The sequence below is a fragment of the Leptodactylus fuscus genome, chromosome 9 (genome assembly GCF_031893055.1).
Source record: "Leptodactylus fuscus isolate aLepFus1 chromosome 9, aLepFus1.hap2, whole genome shotgun sequence".
NCBI lineage: Eukaryota > Metazoa > Chordata > Amphibia > Anura > Leptodactylidae > Leptodactylus > Leptodactylus fuscus.
Genome location: NC_134273.1, coordinates 90,350,709 through 90,370,927, shown reverse-complemented (window position 1 = coordinate 90,370,927; position 20,219 = coordinate 90,350,709). Strand labels below are relative to the sequence as shown.

Here is a 20,219-nt window from a genome sequence, read left to right as displayed (position 1 = left end):
TCTTATATTACCGGTGTACCCCTCCCCACCTCCTATTACCGGGGGACCCTCAGTCTTATATTACCGGTGTACCCCTCCCCACCTCCTATTACCGGGGGACCCTCAGTCTTATATTACTCGTGTACCCGTGCACCCCTCCTCCACCCCCCCACCTCCTATTACCAGTGTACCCCCCCACCTCCTATTACCGGGGGACCCTCAGTCTTATATTACCGGTGTACCCCTCCCTACCTCCTATTACTGGGGGACCCTCAGTCTTATATTACTCGTGTACCCGTGCACCCCTCCTCCACCCCCTATTATATTACTGGTGTACCCCCCCACCTCCTATTACCGGTGTACCCCTCCCCCTCCTATTACCGGTGTACCCCTCCCCCTCCTATTACCGGTGTACCCCTCCCTACCTCCTATTACTGGGGGACCCTCAGTCTTATATTACTCGTGTACCCGTGCACCCCTCCTCCACCCCCTATTATATTACTGGTGTACCCCTCCCCACCTCCTATTACCGGTGTACCCTCAGTCTTATATTTCGGGTGTCCCTGTCATGTCCTCCCTCTGTCCCTCCACCCTGTTCTTGCCGCTGTAGGCCGCACAGTTGTGGGGTCCGCTCTGGCTCCCCTTTGCTCTGGTATTTTGGGGTATAGGGTTAACAATTTGCTGATCTGACACATTTCTGTTCTGTTCTGGTCTCTGCAGTGTAAATTGCTGCGAAATGCAGTAAAGCGCTGCCGGTAACCAGGTCAGTGCTGAATATAGGAAGGAGGCCGATCCTGCCGCTACTGCTGGGGGATGGGATGAATCCGGGGCAGGAGGCTGCGGCCCGCGCTCTCCCGATTGCGCCTTTGCGGCATTGGCCGGATTTCATTGTTTTTCCCGCGTTCTGTCCTGACAGGAATTTAGTGGGAGAAAAATTCCAGAGGCCATTAAACTGGGTAATTTATATGGCTGCCGATTGTGCGCCCGGGGAAATATATTTCACAGGTAATTTCCAATCTGTCGGCCTGTGAAGGAAGCCATTACTCTAACTAAAAGAGAGATCATGATGTCAGGAGAGCCATTAACCCTTTCAGGGTCGGCGCCTCCCAGCACACGCCTGGTTAACTAGGATGTCGCCGTCGCCGCTACGCACCGCCAGGCGTGATCACGTGTGTGGCGTGGCCGGAGGGTCTGACTCTCAGAGAGATCCTAGGATGGGCAGAGCCGCTGTCCTGAGTGGTGGCTGATGATGGGAGTTGTAGTTTAGTGCGGGGAGACTCCGTAACCGCGCCAGATCCGTTCTGGGAAAGCTGAGGCGACAACCAATATGGCTGCCTCAGTCACACAGCTTTCCCTGGAGCGAGGCGTATAGCGTCCTGGGTGCCCTGACGTACTGGGACTTGTAGTTCTGCGCGCCGGCGCTCCTTGCCTTACTTTTCCGCTGGTGGTGACTTGTAAGGGTTAACCTTATTAAACGCTCCCTCCGCTGAGTGATGGAGACACGATGGGGACGCTGCCCTGTGGCGCGGACGCCGCCATTACACGCTGATAATACGCTATTGATTGAGCCGGATGTCCTGGTTTACATTGATAAAGAAGGCGCGCGGGGGACAGGTCCTGTGCTTAGTGTTTAATGACGGCGACCGCCGCCACCATTAATAGCACTTCATTATTAGCCGCGCGTTACGGCTCGCGCCGCCACAGCCATTTATCACCGCCGCTCGTGTCACTACCTGATGGACGACTTTTATGTTTTATTGATTATTATGTAAAAATATCAAACGCTCTAAACGGAGGGCGCAGATCTGTCACCTGATTGGCCGCGCTACATGCTGCGTCCGCGGAATAACGCAAAATGATCGCGTCACGAGAAATTCTGGGAAGTTCTAATGGACTTGGTGCTTCAGCTTCTCGCCAGACCTCTGTATGTCCCTGCAGCTGTAGAGGCCTCGTCCTGCTCAGAGCTGATGGGTTTGTTACAGTGTGTCAGTGAAGCTCAGGGCATTAGCAGTCCGTTGCCCATAGACTTCAATGTTTAAAAAAAAAAGAAATGGACACTCGCTGTCCGTCAGGAATCCGTTTTTTCAGGTGGACACAAGTCCTGCAGTTAGGACGGACACTGACTGTCACCAACAGTAATATGAGCGCCCCCTACAGGAGCAGGACAATGGGCAGCAGAGCCACAGGGGACAGGGTAGGTTGTGGGGGCGGCCGGCAGGGAGGGTTTGTCAACAAGACACCGCTTTGCCATCACCTGGGTAAAGGGCACGGCCAGGACCCCTCACTGTGACCCTGCCATTCACTGACAGCAAGCAGAGGCCTTACAGACCGCAAAGAAATTCTGCTCAATGACCATAAGACCCCCCAGGTTTATATTGACCCCCCCCCCCTTCTAGGTTTATATTGACTCTCTCCCCAGGTTCTTATTGCCCCCCCAGCTTGTGATTGACTCCCTAATCTCCCCCATCTTCTCTCTTGCAGGATGCAGTATTGGGCCACGCGGCTGGAGCGGGAGTTTCACCAAGTCATGAGGAACTTTGCAGGAGCGCAGCAGTTGCAGGGGGTGAGTAGTGCGGACGTGCCCCCTCCGCGTATGATCTGGGGGCTCCACCTCACGACTGGGTGTGCATTGTCTAACCTGTTGTCAGATTTACGCCAGGTCTCATCTGCCCTCTGACATCTCTGCAGTTGCAGTACAATATCTGCCCAATCTGATTGTACAATTAGATTGTAATGTGTCCACAGATATTGACCTGGCCTTGAGTTGAGTATTCTGCGCTGTGAATACTTGAGTCGCATGAATATTTCCTTTCATAGTCATGACTTGTACAAGGTGAAGCACCCAGCTTTCCCTGGCTCCTGAGCACAGCTTACAAGGCTGCTTTGCAGTTGGAGTCTGTGTAATCTTGGTTTCCACCATTACAGCTCGGCTTTCCCTGGCTCCTGAAAGTCAGGCCTGCCTATATGTGTGCCGTTCAGGAGTCCGGGAGAGCTGGGTGCCGCCCTCCCTCCTCTCCATATCTAGAGTAGCATATGTTGTGGCTCTTAATGAGTTTCCATAATGAGTCCGCCTCTGATGAATAATGTATGTGCGTCCTGCCGGCGGTGGCCTCCTCCGGATGGCGTCACACTGTCACCCATACATTCTTTATTATTTTAATTAAGAGCAGCCTCGTAATGTGGCGTCAGGAGGAGCCGCCTGATAAGTCGTTCTCGCCTCCGCTGTGAGCACCGGCAGCCGCGTCCTGCCACCGCCGCTGGATATCGCCATTTCAGAAACATCGTAGTCGCTAGATCTACGTTATCTGTTTTAAAACCATTGCAGAGGAATACAAGTCCCAGCGGTTGTTTAGCGCAGCTGTCATGGCCCATACGGCTTCTAGAAATGCCTATCAGTATCTTGGAAAGCAGAGTGACCAACACTAAGGCCTCTGAGGCGCAGTCTGCACGGTGACTTTGGCTGCAGCTCCTGTCATGTGACAAAGATGGCCGTGTCATCCTGGGACTCCTTCACTAATGTTAGCGAATGCCGCGCCAATCCTGAGGATGCCACGATGGCGACTCCTAGTCACAAAGATCAAACACTGCTCCGTTATTTGTGACTTGCAGTCGCCGCACCCTTGGTAATGGCGGCGTGACTGACATGTGAAGGGACCGCCAATCTTTGGTTGTGCGATGGGTGTTGTGGTCGCCATATCATCCTGACCTTACAGCACAGCTTTCCTAAATGTGTCGTTGAAAAGTGTTTTGCTCTGCAAGCGTCTGGGAAAGCTGGGTTTGGCGGCCATGATATCCGAGTCCCATAACCGGGGATGCTGAGATTGTCCCGTCTGTGTCAGACTGGATTCGCACAACCAAGGTGCCGAGCGGCCATGACACTGTCCTGCCCTGGGGTGGGTTATAGGTGGGGGATAGGATAGTTTGTCTTTAGGACAAGTTTCCCCATCCAGGCGGGTGCCAGGCCCTTGTATTGAGACCCTATAGACAGACGCTCCGAGGTTATTTTAGCCGGCTGCCGCCTGACAACAGCTGGGGGGTCGGAGGTCAGCGTTGGCCGCTTTCGGCAGAGCCATCAGTGAACATTATGTGGCGCTGGGAGAGGCCATTTTGGGAGAGGTTAACTGATGGCGGCTCTTCCAGGGAGTAATGCAGCCATTTAGCTCGATTAAATCATGCGGGGTGGAATAATTTCGATGCTTCCCTCATATCCCCCTCCCCCTCCAGCTTTGTGATTCGGAGAGCCGGTTCCAGCTACTGATGGTGCTGTTAGCGTGGTATACGGCGTCCCACAAACACCCGGCGCTCGCTCCACTAATGACATGCAAATGAGATGCTAATGTGTCTGCAATAACTTATGTGGAGCGGCTTCTGACAAATGAATGTGGCTGGGACCTGTCCCCCCGGGTGGTGATTAATGTGCGCCCGGCGCTGCTAGCCGTTTTTTTTTTATTTTTTGGCAATCTGCGCCATGCTTTGGGCTGCGAGCTTCCTCAAGACAGTGGCGGATCTTGATTGGATTTCTTGTCCCTGTAGGTGACACTTGTGGGTGACAGAGGCCGGGGAGGAGGCGGACGACTAATCCTGTTATTAGCATTAAATCACCCGCTCTGCATCGTCCCCGGGGCGAGCGCTCTGCACTGATGGGCGAGTGACACGGCTGGGGTGACCAGAGAACAGCGAGAGGGCTGACGGGGTAGGAAACCGGCCTAGCTACCATAGTGCGGATACAATATCCAGGGACAACCTGACACTGCGCACCGCGAATACATGGTTATTACTGCGAGATGGGGGGACGGCCGTGTGCACAAGACGTGTAATAGGTCTCCGTACAAAAAGGAGAAGGCAGGACTCCCGAAATGTGGGGAAAGAGGTGTGAATGTAATCCAAAACCTATACTGCGCCTGGAATTCTATATAGAGGGGAAAAGTACTGTCCAAGTAATCTCTGATCTGTATATGTATAACATACCGTATATTATACTGCCCTTATATACAAGAACATATATAATACTACCTCCTATGTACAAAAATATAACTACTATAATACTACCTCCTATGTACAAGAATATAACTACTATAATACTGCCCCATGTACAAGAATATAACTACTATAATACTACTCCTATGTACAAGAATATAACTACTATAATACTACTCCTATGTACAAGAATATAACTACTATAATACTACTCCTATGTACAAGAATATAACTACTATAATACTACCTCCTATGTACAAGAATATAACTACTATAATACTACCTCCTATGTACAAGAATATAACTACTATAATACTACTCCTATGTACAAGAATATAACTACTATAATACTGCTCCTATGTACAAGAATATAACTACTATAATACTACTCCTATGTACAAGAATATAACTACTATAATACTGCTCCTATGTACAAGAATATAACTACTATAATACTACTCCTATGTACAAGAATATAACTACTATAATACTACTCCTATGTACAAGAATATAACTACTATAATACTACTCCTATGTACAAGAATATAACTACTATAATACTGCTCCTATGTACAAGAATATAACTACTATAATACTACTCCTATGTACAAGAATATAACTACTATAATACTACCTCCTATGTACAAGAATATAACTACTATAATACTACCTCCTATGTACAAGAATATAACTACTATAATACCGCTCCTATGTACAAGAATATAACTACTATAATACCGCTCCTATGTACAAGAATATAACTACTATAATACTGCCTCCTATGTACAAGAATATAACTACTATAATACTACTCCTATGTACAAGAATATAACTACTATAATACTACTCCTATATACAAGAATATAACTACTATAATACTACTCCTATGTACAAGAATATAACTACTATAATACTACTCCTATATACAAGAATATAACTACTATAATACTACTCCTATGTACAAGAATATAACTACTATAATACTACTCCTATGTACAAGAATATAACTACTATAATATTACTCCTATGTACAAGAATATAACTACTATAATACTACTCCTATGTACAAGAATATAACTACTATAATACTACCTCCTATGTACAAGAATATAACTACTATAATACTACCTCCTATATACAAGAATATAACTACTATAATACTACCTCCTATGTACAAGAATATAACTACTATAATACTACTCCTATGTACAAGAATATAACTAGAAGTATAATCTTGTCAAACCGAAGGTTCGATATAAGGGTCCGCGACTCACAGCTTGTAAAAACTTTTCTTTTTATTTCATCCTTTTAAAATTTCTGTTTGCCACCATAGGCTGGAGTATACATTTAAACACAAAAAAACATAGTGTAGACAAGGTAGACACTGGACATGGTGAGTTAAAAACCGCTAGAAAACTGACGCGTTTCGGGACTATTGAGGCGTCCCTTACTCATAGTGGAACTAGCCTGAACATTGTAAGCAGTGTGAACTTAATATACACTCTGAGATGACTAAAACTGGGAGGATCCAAAACCTTTCTACATCATCAGCTGATCATTAAACCCTTCCTGGCAAGTTTGTGGATCTCACTTAGTTTTGTTTTAAATAGAGACAGGGATAGAAGTAAAAAAAAAAAAAGAAAAAAAAAAAAACAAACACTTGTTTATTCGAGATTATTCTGTTGCACGAGCATAAAAGAATAAATATCTCAACTCTAACTAAAGTTGATATCAAAAAGTTAGCTACTTTCAATACTAAACTGAAGCAGATTACCGCAGTACCTCCCTCCATGTGAATTTAGTCCTACAAAGGTACAACAAGCCTGACCAATCCCAAGGTAATTAACTTGCAGAGTTAAGGGCTGAAATCTAATCTAACAGGTAAACTGACATGTAACACTGTTCTCACTAACTTTAACCAAGCATCTAAGAATATAACTACTATAAAACTGCCCTTATATACAAGAATATAACTACTATAATACTGCCCCTATGTACAAGAATATAACTACTATAATACCGCTCCTATGTACAAGAATATAACTACTATAATACCGCTCCTATGTACAAGAATATAACTACTATAATACTGCCCCCTATATACAATAATATAACTACTATAATACTGCTCCTATGTACAAGAATATAACTACTATAATACTACTCCTATGTACAAGAATATAACTATGAGAAAAAATTCCAAAAAGGATTCAAACAAAGTTTGAAGGATCTGCAGCTCAGAGGAGGTTAAAACTCAAAAAAACTTTATTTCATACTTTTAAAAGGACTCACCCCAAGTGGGTGAATACATTCAGAGGTTTAACAACAGAACATAGTGAGAAAAAGATAGAAAAATGTGGAAATAAAACCAAAAACCGCTGACGCGTTTCGGGACAGATTTTTAGTGTCCCTTAATCATAGCGGAATACATCTATGATTAAGGGACACTAAAAATCTGTCCCGAAACGCGTCAGCGGTTTTTGGTTTTATTTCCACATTTTTCTATCTTTTTCTCACTATGTTCTGTTGTTAAACCTCTGAATGTATTCACCCACTTGGGGTGAGTCCTTTTAAAAGTATGAAATAAAGTTTTTTTGAGTTTTAACCTCCTCTGAGCTGCAGATCCTTCAAACTTTGTTTGAATCCTTTTTGGAATTTTTTCTCATCGTTTTGCTCCAAGAGGTCAAGGAGAACAGGGTCGTGCACCACAGGAGGACAGGTGAACGGAAGATAGGTGAGCTACTTCTCTATTTTTTCTAAAAGTGTTTTTTGAAGAATATAACTACTATAATACTACTCCTATGTACAAGAATATAACTACTATAATACTACTCCTATGTACAAGAATATAACTACTATAATACTACCTCCTATGTAAAAGAATATAACTACTATAATACTACCTCCTATGTACAAGAATATAACTACTATAATACTACTCCTATGTACAAGAATATAACTACTATAATACTACCTCCTATGTACAAGAATATAACTACTATAATACTACCTCCTATGTACAAGAATATAACTACTATAATACTACTCCTATGTACAAGAATATAACTACTATAATACTACCTCCTATGTAAAAGAATATAACTACTATAATACTACCTCCTATGTACAAGAATATAACTACTATAATACTACTCCTATGTACAAGAATATAACTACTATAATACTACTCCTATGTACAAGAATATAACTACTATAATACTACTCCTATGTACAAGAATATAACTACTATAATACTACCTCCTATGTAAAAGAATATAACTACTATAATACTACCTCCTATGTACAAGAATATAACTACTATAATACTGCTCCTATGTACAAGAATATAACTACTATAATACTACCTCCTATGTACAAGAATATAACTACTATAATACTACCTCCTATGTACAAGAATATAACTACTATAATACTACCTCCTATGTACAAGAATATAACTACTATAATACTGCTCCTATGTACAAGAATATAACTACTATAATACTACTCCTATGTACAAGAATATAACTACTATAATACTGCTCCTATGTACAAGAATATAACTACTATAATACTACTCCTATGTACAAGAATATATTCTTGTACATAGGAGTAGTATTATAGTAGTTATATTCTTGTACATAGGAGTAGTATTATAGTAGTTATAACTACTATAATACTACCTCCTATGTACAAGAATATAACTACTATAATACTACCTCCTATGTACAAGAATATAACTACTATAATACTACCTCCTATGTAAAAGAATATAACTACTATAATACTACCTCCTATGTACAAGAATATAACTACTATAATACTGCTCCTATGTACAAGAATATAACTACTATAATACTACCTCCTATGTACAAGAATATAACTACTATAATACTACTCCTATGTACAAGAATATAACTACTATAATACTACCTCCTATGTACAAGAATATAACTACTATAATACTGCTCCTATGTACAAGAATATAACTACTATAATACTACCTCCTATGTACAAGAATATAACTACTATAATACTACTCCTATGTACAAGAATATAACTACTATAATACTACCTCCTATGTACAAGAATATAACTACTATAATACTGCTCCTATGTACAAGAATATAACTACTATAATACTGCTCCTATGTACAAGAATATAACTACTATAATACTACTCCTATGTACAAGAATATAACTACTATAATACTGCTCCTATGTACAAGAATATAGCTACTATAATACTACTCCTATGTACAAGAATATAACTACTATAATACTGCTCCTATGTACAAGAATATAACTACTATAATACTACCTCCTATGTACAAGAATATAACTACTATAATACTACTCCTATGTACAAGAATATAACTACTATAATACTACCTCCTATGTACAAGAATATAACTACTATAATACTGCTCCTATGTACAAGAATATAACTACTATAATACTACTCCTATGTACAAGAATATAACTACTATAATACTGCTCCTATGTACAAGAATATAACTACTATAATACTACCTCCTATGTACAAGAATATAACTACTATAATACTACCTCCTATGTACAAGAATATAACTACTATAATACTGCTCCTATGTACAAGAATATAACTACTATAATACTACCTCCTATGTACAAGAATATAACTACTATAATACTGCTCCTATGTACAAGAATATAACTACTATAATACTACCTCCTATGTACAAGAATATAACTACTATAATACTGCTCCTATGTACAAGAATATAACTACTATAATACTACTCCTATGTACAAGAATATAACTACTATAATACTACTCCTATGTACAAGAATATAACTACTATAATACTACTCCTATGTACAAGAATATAACTACTATAATACTACTCCTATGTACAAGAATATAACTACTATAATACTACCTCCTATGTACAAGAATATAACTACTATAATACTACCTCCTATGTACAAGAATATAACTACTATAATACTACCTCCTATGTACAAGAATATAACTACTATAATACTACCTCCTATGTACAAGAATATAACTACTATAATACTACCTCCTATGTACAAGAATATAACTACTATAATACTACTCCTATGTACAAGAATATAACTACTATAATACTACCTCCTATGTACAAGAATATAACTACTATAATACTACCTCCTATGTACAAGAATATAACTACTATAATACTACCTCCTATGTACAAGAATATAACTACTATAATACTACTCCTATGTACAAGAATATAACTACTATAATACTGCTCCTATGTACAAGAATATAACTACTATAATACTACCTCCTATGTACAAGAATATAACTACTATAATACTGCTCCTATGTACAAGAATATAACTACTATAATACTACTCCTATGTACAAGAATATAACTACTATAATACTGCTCCTATGTACAAGAATATAACTACTATAATACTACCTCTTATGTACAAGAATATAACTACTATAATACTACTCCTATGTACAAGAATATAACTACTATAATACTACCTCCTATGTACAAGAATAAAACTACTATAATACTGCTCCTATGTACAAGAATATAACTACTATAATACTATCTCCTATGTACAAGAATATAACTACTATAATACTACTCCTATGTACAAGAATATAACTACTATAATACTATCTCCTATGTACAAGAATATAACTACTATAATACTACTGCTATGTACAAGAATATAACTACTATAATACTACCTCCTATGTACAAGAATAAAACTACTATAATACTACCTCCTATGTACAAGAATATAACTACTATAATACTGCTCCTATGTACAAGAATATAACTACTATAATACTACCTCCTATGTACAAGAATATAACTACTATAATACTACCTCCTATGTACAAGAATATAACTACTATAATACTGCTCCTATGTACAAGAATATAACTACTATAATACTACTATGTACAAGAATATAACTACTATAATACTACCTCCTATATACAAGAATATAACTACTATAATACTACCTCCTATGTACAAGAATATAACTACTATAATACTACCTCCTATGTACAAGAATATAACTACTATAATACTACTCCTATGTACAAGAATATAACTACTATAATACTACTCCTATGTACAAGAATATAACTACTATAATACTACTCCTATGTACAAGAATATAACTACTATAATACTACTCCTATGTACAAGAATATAACTACTATAATACTACCTCCTATGTACAAGAATATAACTACTATAATACTACCTCCTATGTACAAGAATATAACTACTATAATACTGCTCCTATGTACAAGAATATAACTACTATAATACTACTATGTACAAGAATATAACTACTATAATACTACCTCCTATGTACAAGAATATAACTACTATAATACTACTCCTATGTACAAGAATATAACTACTATAATACTACCTCCTATGTACAAGAATATAACTACTATAATACTGCCCCTATGTACAAGAATATAACTACTATAATACTACCTCCTATGTACAAGAATATAACTACTATAATACTACTCCTATGTACAAGAATATAACTACTATAATACTACCTCCTATGTACAAGAATATAACTACTATAATACTACTCCTATGTACAAGAATATAACTACTATAATACTACCTCCTATGTACAAGAATATAACTACTATAATACTGCCCCTATGTACAAGAATATAACTACTATAATACTACCTCCTATGTACAAGAATATAACTACTATAATACTACTCCTATGTAAAAGAATATAACTACTATAATACTACCTCCTATGTACAAGAATATAACTACTATAATACTGCTCCTATGTACAAGAATATAACTACTATAATACTACTCCTATGTACAAGAATATAACTACTATAATACTACCTCCTATGTACAAGAATATAACTACTATAATACTACCTCCTATGTACAAGAATATAACTACTATAATACTGCTCCTATGTACAAGAATATAACTACTATAATACTACTATGTACAAGAATATAACTACTATAATACTACCTCCTATGTACAAGAATATAACTACTATAATACTACCTCCTATGTACAAGAATATAACTACTATAATACTACCTCCTATGTACAAGAATATAACTACTATAATACTACTCCTATGTACAAGAATATAACTACTATAATACTGCTCCTATGTACAAGAATATAACTACTATAATACTACTCCTATGTACAAGAATATAACTACTATAATACTACTCCTATGTACAAGAATATAACTACTATAATACTACCTCGTATGTACAAGAATATAACTACTATAATACTACCTCCTATGTACAAGAATATAACTACTATAATACTACTCCTATGTACAAGAATATAACTACTATAATACTACCTCCTATGTACAAGAATATAACTACTATAATACTGCTCCTATGTACAAGAATATAACTACTATAATACTACTATGTACAAGAATATAACTACTATAATACTACCTCCTATGTACAAGAATATAACTACTATAATACTACTCCTATGTACAAAAATATAACTACTATAATACTACTCCTATGTACAAGAATATAACTACTATAATACTGCTCCTATGTACAAGAATATAACTACTATAATACTACTCCTATGTACAAGAATATAACTACTATAATACTACCTCCTATGTACAAGAATATAACTACTATAATACTACCTCCTATGTACAAGAATATAACTACTATAATACTACTCCTATGTACAAGAATATAACTACTATAATACTGCCTCCTATGTACAAGAATATAACTACTATAATACTGCTCCTATGTACAAGAATATAACTACTATAATACTACTCCTATGTACAAGAATATAACTACTATAATACTACCTCCTATGTACAAGAATATAACTACTATAATACTACCTCCTATGTACAAGAATATAACTACTATAATACTGCTCCTATGTACAGGAATATAACTACTATAATACTACTATGTACAAGAATATAACTACTATAATACTGCTCCTATGTACAAGAATATAACTACTATAATACTACCTCCTATGTACAAGAATATAACTACTATAATACTACCTCCTATGTACAAGAATATAACTACTATAATACTACCTCCTATGTACAAGAATATAACTACTATAATACTGCTCCTATGTACAAGAATATAACTACTATAATACTACTCCTATGTACAAGAATATAACTACTATAATACTACTCCTATGTACAAGAATATAACTACTATAATACTACCTCCTATGTACAAGAATATAACTACTATAATACTACCTCCTATGTACAAGAATATAACTACTATAATACTACTCCTATGTACAAGAATATAACTACTATAATACTGCTCCTATGTACAAGAATATAACTACTATAATACTACTCCTATGTACAAGAATATAACTACTATAATACTACCTCCTATGTACAAGAATATAACTACTATAATACTATCTCCTATGTACAAGAATATAACTACTATAATACTACTCCTATGTACAAGAATATAACTACTATAATACTACCTCCTATGTACAAGAATATAACTACTATAATACTACCTCCTATGTACAAGAATATAACTACTATAATACTACCTCTTATGTACAAGAATATAACTACTATAATACTACCTCCTATGTACAAGAATATAACTACTATAATACTACCTCCTATGTACAAGAATATAACTACTATAATACTACCTCCTATGTACAAGAATATAACTACTATAATACTACTCCTATGTACAAGAATATAACTACTATAATACTACTCCTATGTACAAGAATATAACTACTATAATACTACTCCTATGTACAAGAATATAACTACTATAATACTACTATGTACAAGAATATAACTACTATAATACTACTCCTATGTACAAGAATATAACTACTATAATACTACTCCTATGTACAAGAATATAACTACTATAATACTACTATGTACAAGAATATAACTACTATAATACTACTCCTATGTACAAGAATATAACTACTATAATACTACCTCCTATGTACAAGAATATAACTACTATAATACTACTCCTATGTACAAGAATATAACTACTATAATACTACCTCCTATGTACAAGAATATAACTACTATAATACTGCTCCTATGTACAAGAATATAACTACTATAATACTACTCCTATGTACAAGAATATAACTACTATAATACTGCTCCTATGTACAAGAATATAACTACTATAATACTACTCCTATGTACAAGAATATAACTACTATAATACTGCTCCTATGTACAAGAATATAACTACTATAATACTACTCCTATGTATAGTTGTGTATATACATGCGGCTATGCTGCGCTCTATTATTACACTGTATACTATTCTATTCCTCGCTGTCTCGTTGGTTGGTTGTCTCTGGATGTAACGTTGTCAGGTTTTGGTTTTCCGGTCAGCGTCCTCCTCGCGGTCTCGGTGTCCCCTCTGTCATGTTGCGGGGCTGTTTGTGTGTAATCTGTCCAGATGTTGGCAGTTTTCTCGTAGCGCGGCGGTTCTGAGCGGACACGCCATTAATCAGGCCGGCTGCACGCTGTGATTGGCTGATAAGCTTCACCTCTTGGACAGATTGAGGTGTTTGCTGAGATAACGGAGTCGTCTTCTGCGCCATTTCTAATCTCTTCTATCTGTGTCACGTACGGGATCACATCTCCGGATCTCGGGTGTTTGTAGCCGACATTGTGTAACAATTGCTGGAATTTTCCAGGGCGGATATAGTGCGGGCCGACATGTAGAGTCTCCATGTGCAATCTGCTCTATAACCTGCTGCCTGTATATAGTATATAGTGTGTATAGTGCTCCAGGTCGGTTTCGTCCTCTGGCGTGCTTGGCGTGTCCTGTGACATACGTGTGCACATCAGACTTTGTGTTCTTGGCGGTTTCCTTGTGTTCTTTACATCTGCTTGTGTCCAGTTTCTTCTCTAGAAGTTTCATCGCTGGGATCTAGAAGGTTCTGCTTCTTGGTCCGTTTACTTCCTCGCTGTCTTGTGGTTTCTGATCTGGGCCCTGGTGACTGCTCACAGCTGTGGGTTTGTTACAGTTGGATTCAGTTTAGACATGAGCCGCCATGTCTGTTACTATTCCGTATGTACAATCCTCAGGTAACAGCCTGGACTCCTGACTGATACACTGGAACAAAGTCTCAGCTCTGAGGAGTTTTAGGCCTGACTCACATTTACGTTCAGGGGGTCCACATGGGGGGCCCCCCAAACAGAAACCGAAGCAGCTACCTGGGAATCCCTAACGCAGATGTGAAGCGGGCCTTAGGTGGGTGCACAAGGTGTCGGACTGACTGCGGCGTCTCCGCCTGTCCGTGTATTGGGTACGGTGTTATTTTGGCGCTGACTGTCTCCCCCACTTGTGTATTGTCCAGTCATTGCCGCAGACCTGGTTTGTTTTGCGATTCATCGACTGTAAGTGGAGATCTTCAAAATGTCAAAAACAAATATGGCCGAAGCCCCGCGTTGCGAAAACGCCGCGCTCACATTCCCTGCAGATCTGACTAATCCCAGTCACACATTGCAGATAAACCTGCAGCGGAAATGCTACAATTGCAGCCGCGACTCGCAACGCGGGACCTTAAGAAGTGTAAAGTCTGTGATAAAAGTTAGTGGCGGTGTCTATTGATTGTTCCGCTGGCGCGGCGGCTGGGTCATCGGCATTCTCCGGTGGTGATGATGAGGGTATTGATCTGTCGCGGTCTCCTAGGGGGAGGTCTTCTGGTCAGGGCCGGGTCAGGGACGCTCATTCCTTTAGTCGTCTCCTCGTTGGCGCTGGCATTGTCGCTGTCTGATGGTGAAATGAGACGGAAGACGCGGACAATGCCGCAATAATTGGGGTTGTGGAAGGTGATCGGGTGATGGGGCAAATAGACAGCGCGCTTGACCTGTGCGGATCCCGGTCCTGCTGCAGCACAAGGCACTCTGCATGGCGCAGAGAGGCTGGCGTACGTCTGGCTGATGCGTGGCCTCCCCCCCCCCCCCCCCCCCCCCGCTCCTTCCTCTCACGTGACTCGCAGGTGGGCAACTAAATTTATCCAACAGCTACTAATTTAGGGCCCAGAAATAGCAGATCTTAGATTAGTGCGAGGCGTGCAAAATCCCAACGACCCCTTCAGCGCTGGAGCCCAAGGAAAGAACTGCTCATTATCCCCCGCGGGCAGAATGTCAGGGTGACTGGCTCCCTAGCAACTGGCGGCGCCGCTCTGCGGAGTGACACCGAACAACGTCTTCTGTCACAGATGATAAAGCCAGGAACAGCTGCAACGTGCACCGCAGTCATGTGACTCATTAAGGGCCAGTGGTGTCCTGCCGGGGTGCTGCGAAACTCTGCAGACTTGTCTGGCGCTGGTCACACCATGTCTGTGCATTAACCCTTCCGAGCGTGGCAGTGATGGCGTCTCCAATGACATAATACTGCGGGGTAACCTCCTACGGTCATGTGGCGGATGAGTTACCTTTTGCTGGGAGTTGTAGTTCTCCGTCACTGGTTGGAGCCCAAGGGTTTCCATACAGTAAAGCTGGCGGTTCTGGCTATGAAATGCGTCGTCCACAATTCATCAGTTGCGATCCATCAGGTTCTGTTATCTTGTGACTGTCTTGTTGTGGTGAGCCGCCATGGTGGTCGCCATCGTGGTGATGCCACCTGCTGCCCTGCTCTCCTGTTGACCATTGTGCGGCTCTTACCTTTGTTTAGCGCTGGGTTGTCCATGGAGCGGCCCTCGGGCCGGCTGCCGCACTCCTTTTTCGTTCGAGCCTCCCAGCGTCCCAGAACTCATCATAATAATTAGGCCAAAAACTAGAACAAGAGGACGCCTCGGAGCCCAGAGAGCAGCCCCTCCCCCACTGCATTGGTATCTGATATCATTAGCCAAGATGGCGGCTGACAAGCGCCCCTGGAATGGTTCGGCCAGACTGGCGAAGGTTTGGGCTGATGTTACTGATGTGCACAGGACCCAGCGGTGAACAAAAGTCACAGCGGTAAAATGTTCGCCAAAAATCCCTTCCAGTGTCCTGGGCCAGGCTGCGTTCACACAGAGGTTCTAGCGTTTATTCCTTGTGTTTGGCGCATGTTCAGACAGTTTGTCGACGTGTCTGGTACATGAGGGAGCTGAATGATTATGTATCCGCCATGTTCGCGCATCGGCAGGTCGCCATATTGCTGTTTTCCATTTGCATTTTATTTGAGTGTAACGATGGCGTCCGGCTTTCGGGAGCGTCGCAGTCTGGCGGCAGAGCGCGGCGCACACACTGGGCATTTTATTGTGTTTGCTTTTTCTCACTTTTGGTGCATTTTTTTGGGCCATGATGTTTTCTGTTGGACGTTGCGGCCGCTCTGGAAACCAGGCAGAGGAAACCGCAATCCTAGAAACTCTCCAGTATTTCTCGCCGTTCTTCCCGCGTTTCCCGCTTTTGCCCCCCCCCCTCCCCCATCTGCAGGTAAAATGAACGGGCTTTGTTTTTCCGAACGCTCTCGTCTGCAATGTGAAATTTCTGCTACGGCCAAAATCTCTGCTCGGTGCAGCCGCCATCTAAATTCCAGCGTCGTCTCCAGACAGCAGCGGGGGAGGGGGGTGTCCTCTCATGGCCTGATCCTTGCCCCAGGAGCTTGCAGTCACTGCTAGAAGGCGCCATGGCCGAGGACGATCCGACAAGCCACAAGAAATTGTCATTTGTCAGGTCTGACTATTAAGTAGCGGGAATGGTCTGAAGGGAGGTTGGGATTAAGCGGTAGAAGGTTTGGCGCGCCTGGCGTTGCCCCGCTGACCTTTGGCGGGCAGGAGAGATAAGGGAATTTGCCCAGCTGGGTTTAAGCCGGCCGCAGCTCGCTGCAAATACTTTGCATTTTGTATGTAATCTCGTGTGCACGGAGGCTTGTCATTAGGCTGCAAAATCTTCATCCTGCTCGACAGCGGCGGCCATGTTTCCATTTTTTTCCTCTATAAATCTCTCGCCGAGGACGCTTTGTGACCCCGCTTCTGTGGCGGCAGCTCGCTGCGTTTATAATGCATGGCGGGGACTTATTACACAGCCATAAAATTACATTGTTTTCAATCTGGTTAGCGGTGAAGGCGAGCGCGCGGTTTTATTTTCGTCTAGGTCCCGTAATAGGAAGAGATGGATCGGAGTCTCCTCGTCGTGCACGGATCAGGGTGGAAGGCGTCTGCCGCTCGCTGGGCTCGCACGTCGCCTGTCTCTCTAGGAGAGGAGGTGGGCGGCTGCTGACAGTCAGAGCAACGAGGAGATTTCTTTCGCCTTCTGCAGAGTGTTACTATAAAGAGACAGCAGCGTGTGGCGAGAGCGTGCCAGCCGGGAGGGGGCATAATTAGGCGGCAGATTAGTGGCACCTAGGTTAATACACTCGTCATTAACACCGACACTTAACAGACTAGAAAGCCGCCAGAGTGACTGCAGCCGATCTATCAGGAGGTGGCCGGAGACCAGCGGGGAACAAGACTGCCGGAGCAGGGGCCGCCGAGGACTGTCATGTGTAATACACACAGTGATGTCACAGTACAGAGATAATACACACAGTGATGTCACAGTACAGAGATAATACACACGGTGATGTCACAGTACAGGATAATACACACAGTGATGTCACAGTACAGAGATAATACACACAGTGATGTCACAGTACAGGATAATACACACAGTGATGTCACAGTACAGAGATAATACACACAGTGATGTCACAGTACAGGATAATACACACAGTGATGTCACAGTACAGGGATAATACACACAGTGATGTCACAGTACAGAGATAATACACACAGTGATGTCACAGTACAGGATAATACACACAGTGATGTCACAGTACAGGGATAATACACACAGTGATGTCACAGTACAGGATATTACACACAGTGATGTCACAGTACAGGGATAATACACACAGTGATGTCACAGTACAGGATAATACACACAGTGATGTCACAGTACAGAGATAATACACACAGTGATGTCACAGTACAGGATAATACACACAGTGATGTCACAGTACAGGATAATACACACAGTGATGTCACAGTACAGGGATAATGCACACAGTGATGTCACAGTACAGGGATAATACACACAGTGATGTCACAGTACAGGGATAATACACACAGTGATGTCACAGTACAGGGATAATACACACAGTGATGTCACAGTACAGGGTAATACACACAGTGATGTCACAGTACAGAGATAATACACACAGTGATGTCACAGTACAGGATAATACACACAGTGATGTCACAGTACAGAGATAATACACACAGTGATGTCACAGTACAGGGATAATACACACAGTGATGTCACAGTACAGGATAATACACACAGTGATGTCACAGTACAGGATAATACACACAGTGATGTCACAGTACAGAGATAATACAGACAGTGATGTCACAGTACAGAGATAATACAGACAGTGATGTCACAGTACAGGATAATACAGACAGTGATGTCACAGTACAGGATAATACACACAGTGATGTCACAGTACAGGATAATACACACAGTGATGTCACAGTACAGAGATAATACACACAGTGATGTCACAGTACAGAGATAATACACACAGTGATGTCACAGTACAGGATAATACACACAGTGATGTCACAGTACAGAGATAATACACACAGTGATGTCACAGTACAGGATAATACACACAGTGATGTCACAGTACAGGGATAATACACACAGTGATGTCACAGTACAGGATAATACACACAGTGATGTCACAGTACAGGATAATACACACAGTGATGTCACAGTACAGAGATAATACACACAGTGATGTCACAGTACAGAGATAATACACACAGTGATGTCACAGTACAGAGATAATACACACAGTGATGTCACAGTACAGGATAATACACACAGTGATGTCACAGTACAGGATAATACACACAGTGATGTCACAGTACAGAGATAATACACACAGTGATGTCACAGTACAGGATAATACACACAGTGATGTCACAGTACAGAGATAATACACACAGTGATGTCACAGTACAGGATAATACACACAGTGATGTCACAGTACAGAGATAATACACACAGTGATGTCACAGTACAGGATAATACACACAGTGATGTCACAGTACAGAGATAATACACACAGTGATGTCACAGTACAGAGATAATACACACAGTGATGTCACAGTACAGGATAATACACACAGTGATGTCACAG

General features: G+C 40.7%; 1 protein-coding gene across 6 annotated transcripts in view; it reads left to right on the top strand.

The window, feature by feature from the left end:
• Positions 1-20,219, top strand: part of CACNA2D2 (calcium voltage-gated channel auxiliary subunit alpha2delta 2) — a 147,241-nt gene that overhangs the window by 24,944 nt on the left and 102,078 nt on the right. For all 6 annotated transcript variants that reach the window (XM_075287574.1, XM_075287573.1, XM_075287570.1 and 3 more), the window contains exon 2: positions 2,461-2,542. In XM_075287574.1, the coding sequence (XP_075143675.1) occupies positions 2,461-2,542 (82 nt within the window). The remainder of the gene's footprint in view (positions 1-2,460; positions 2,543-20,219) is intronic.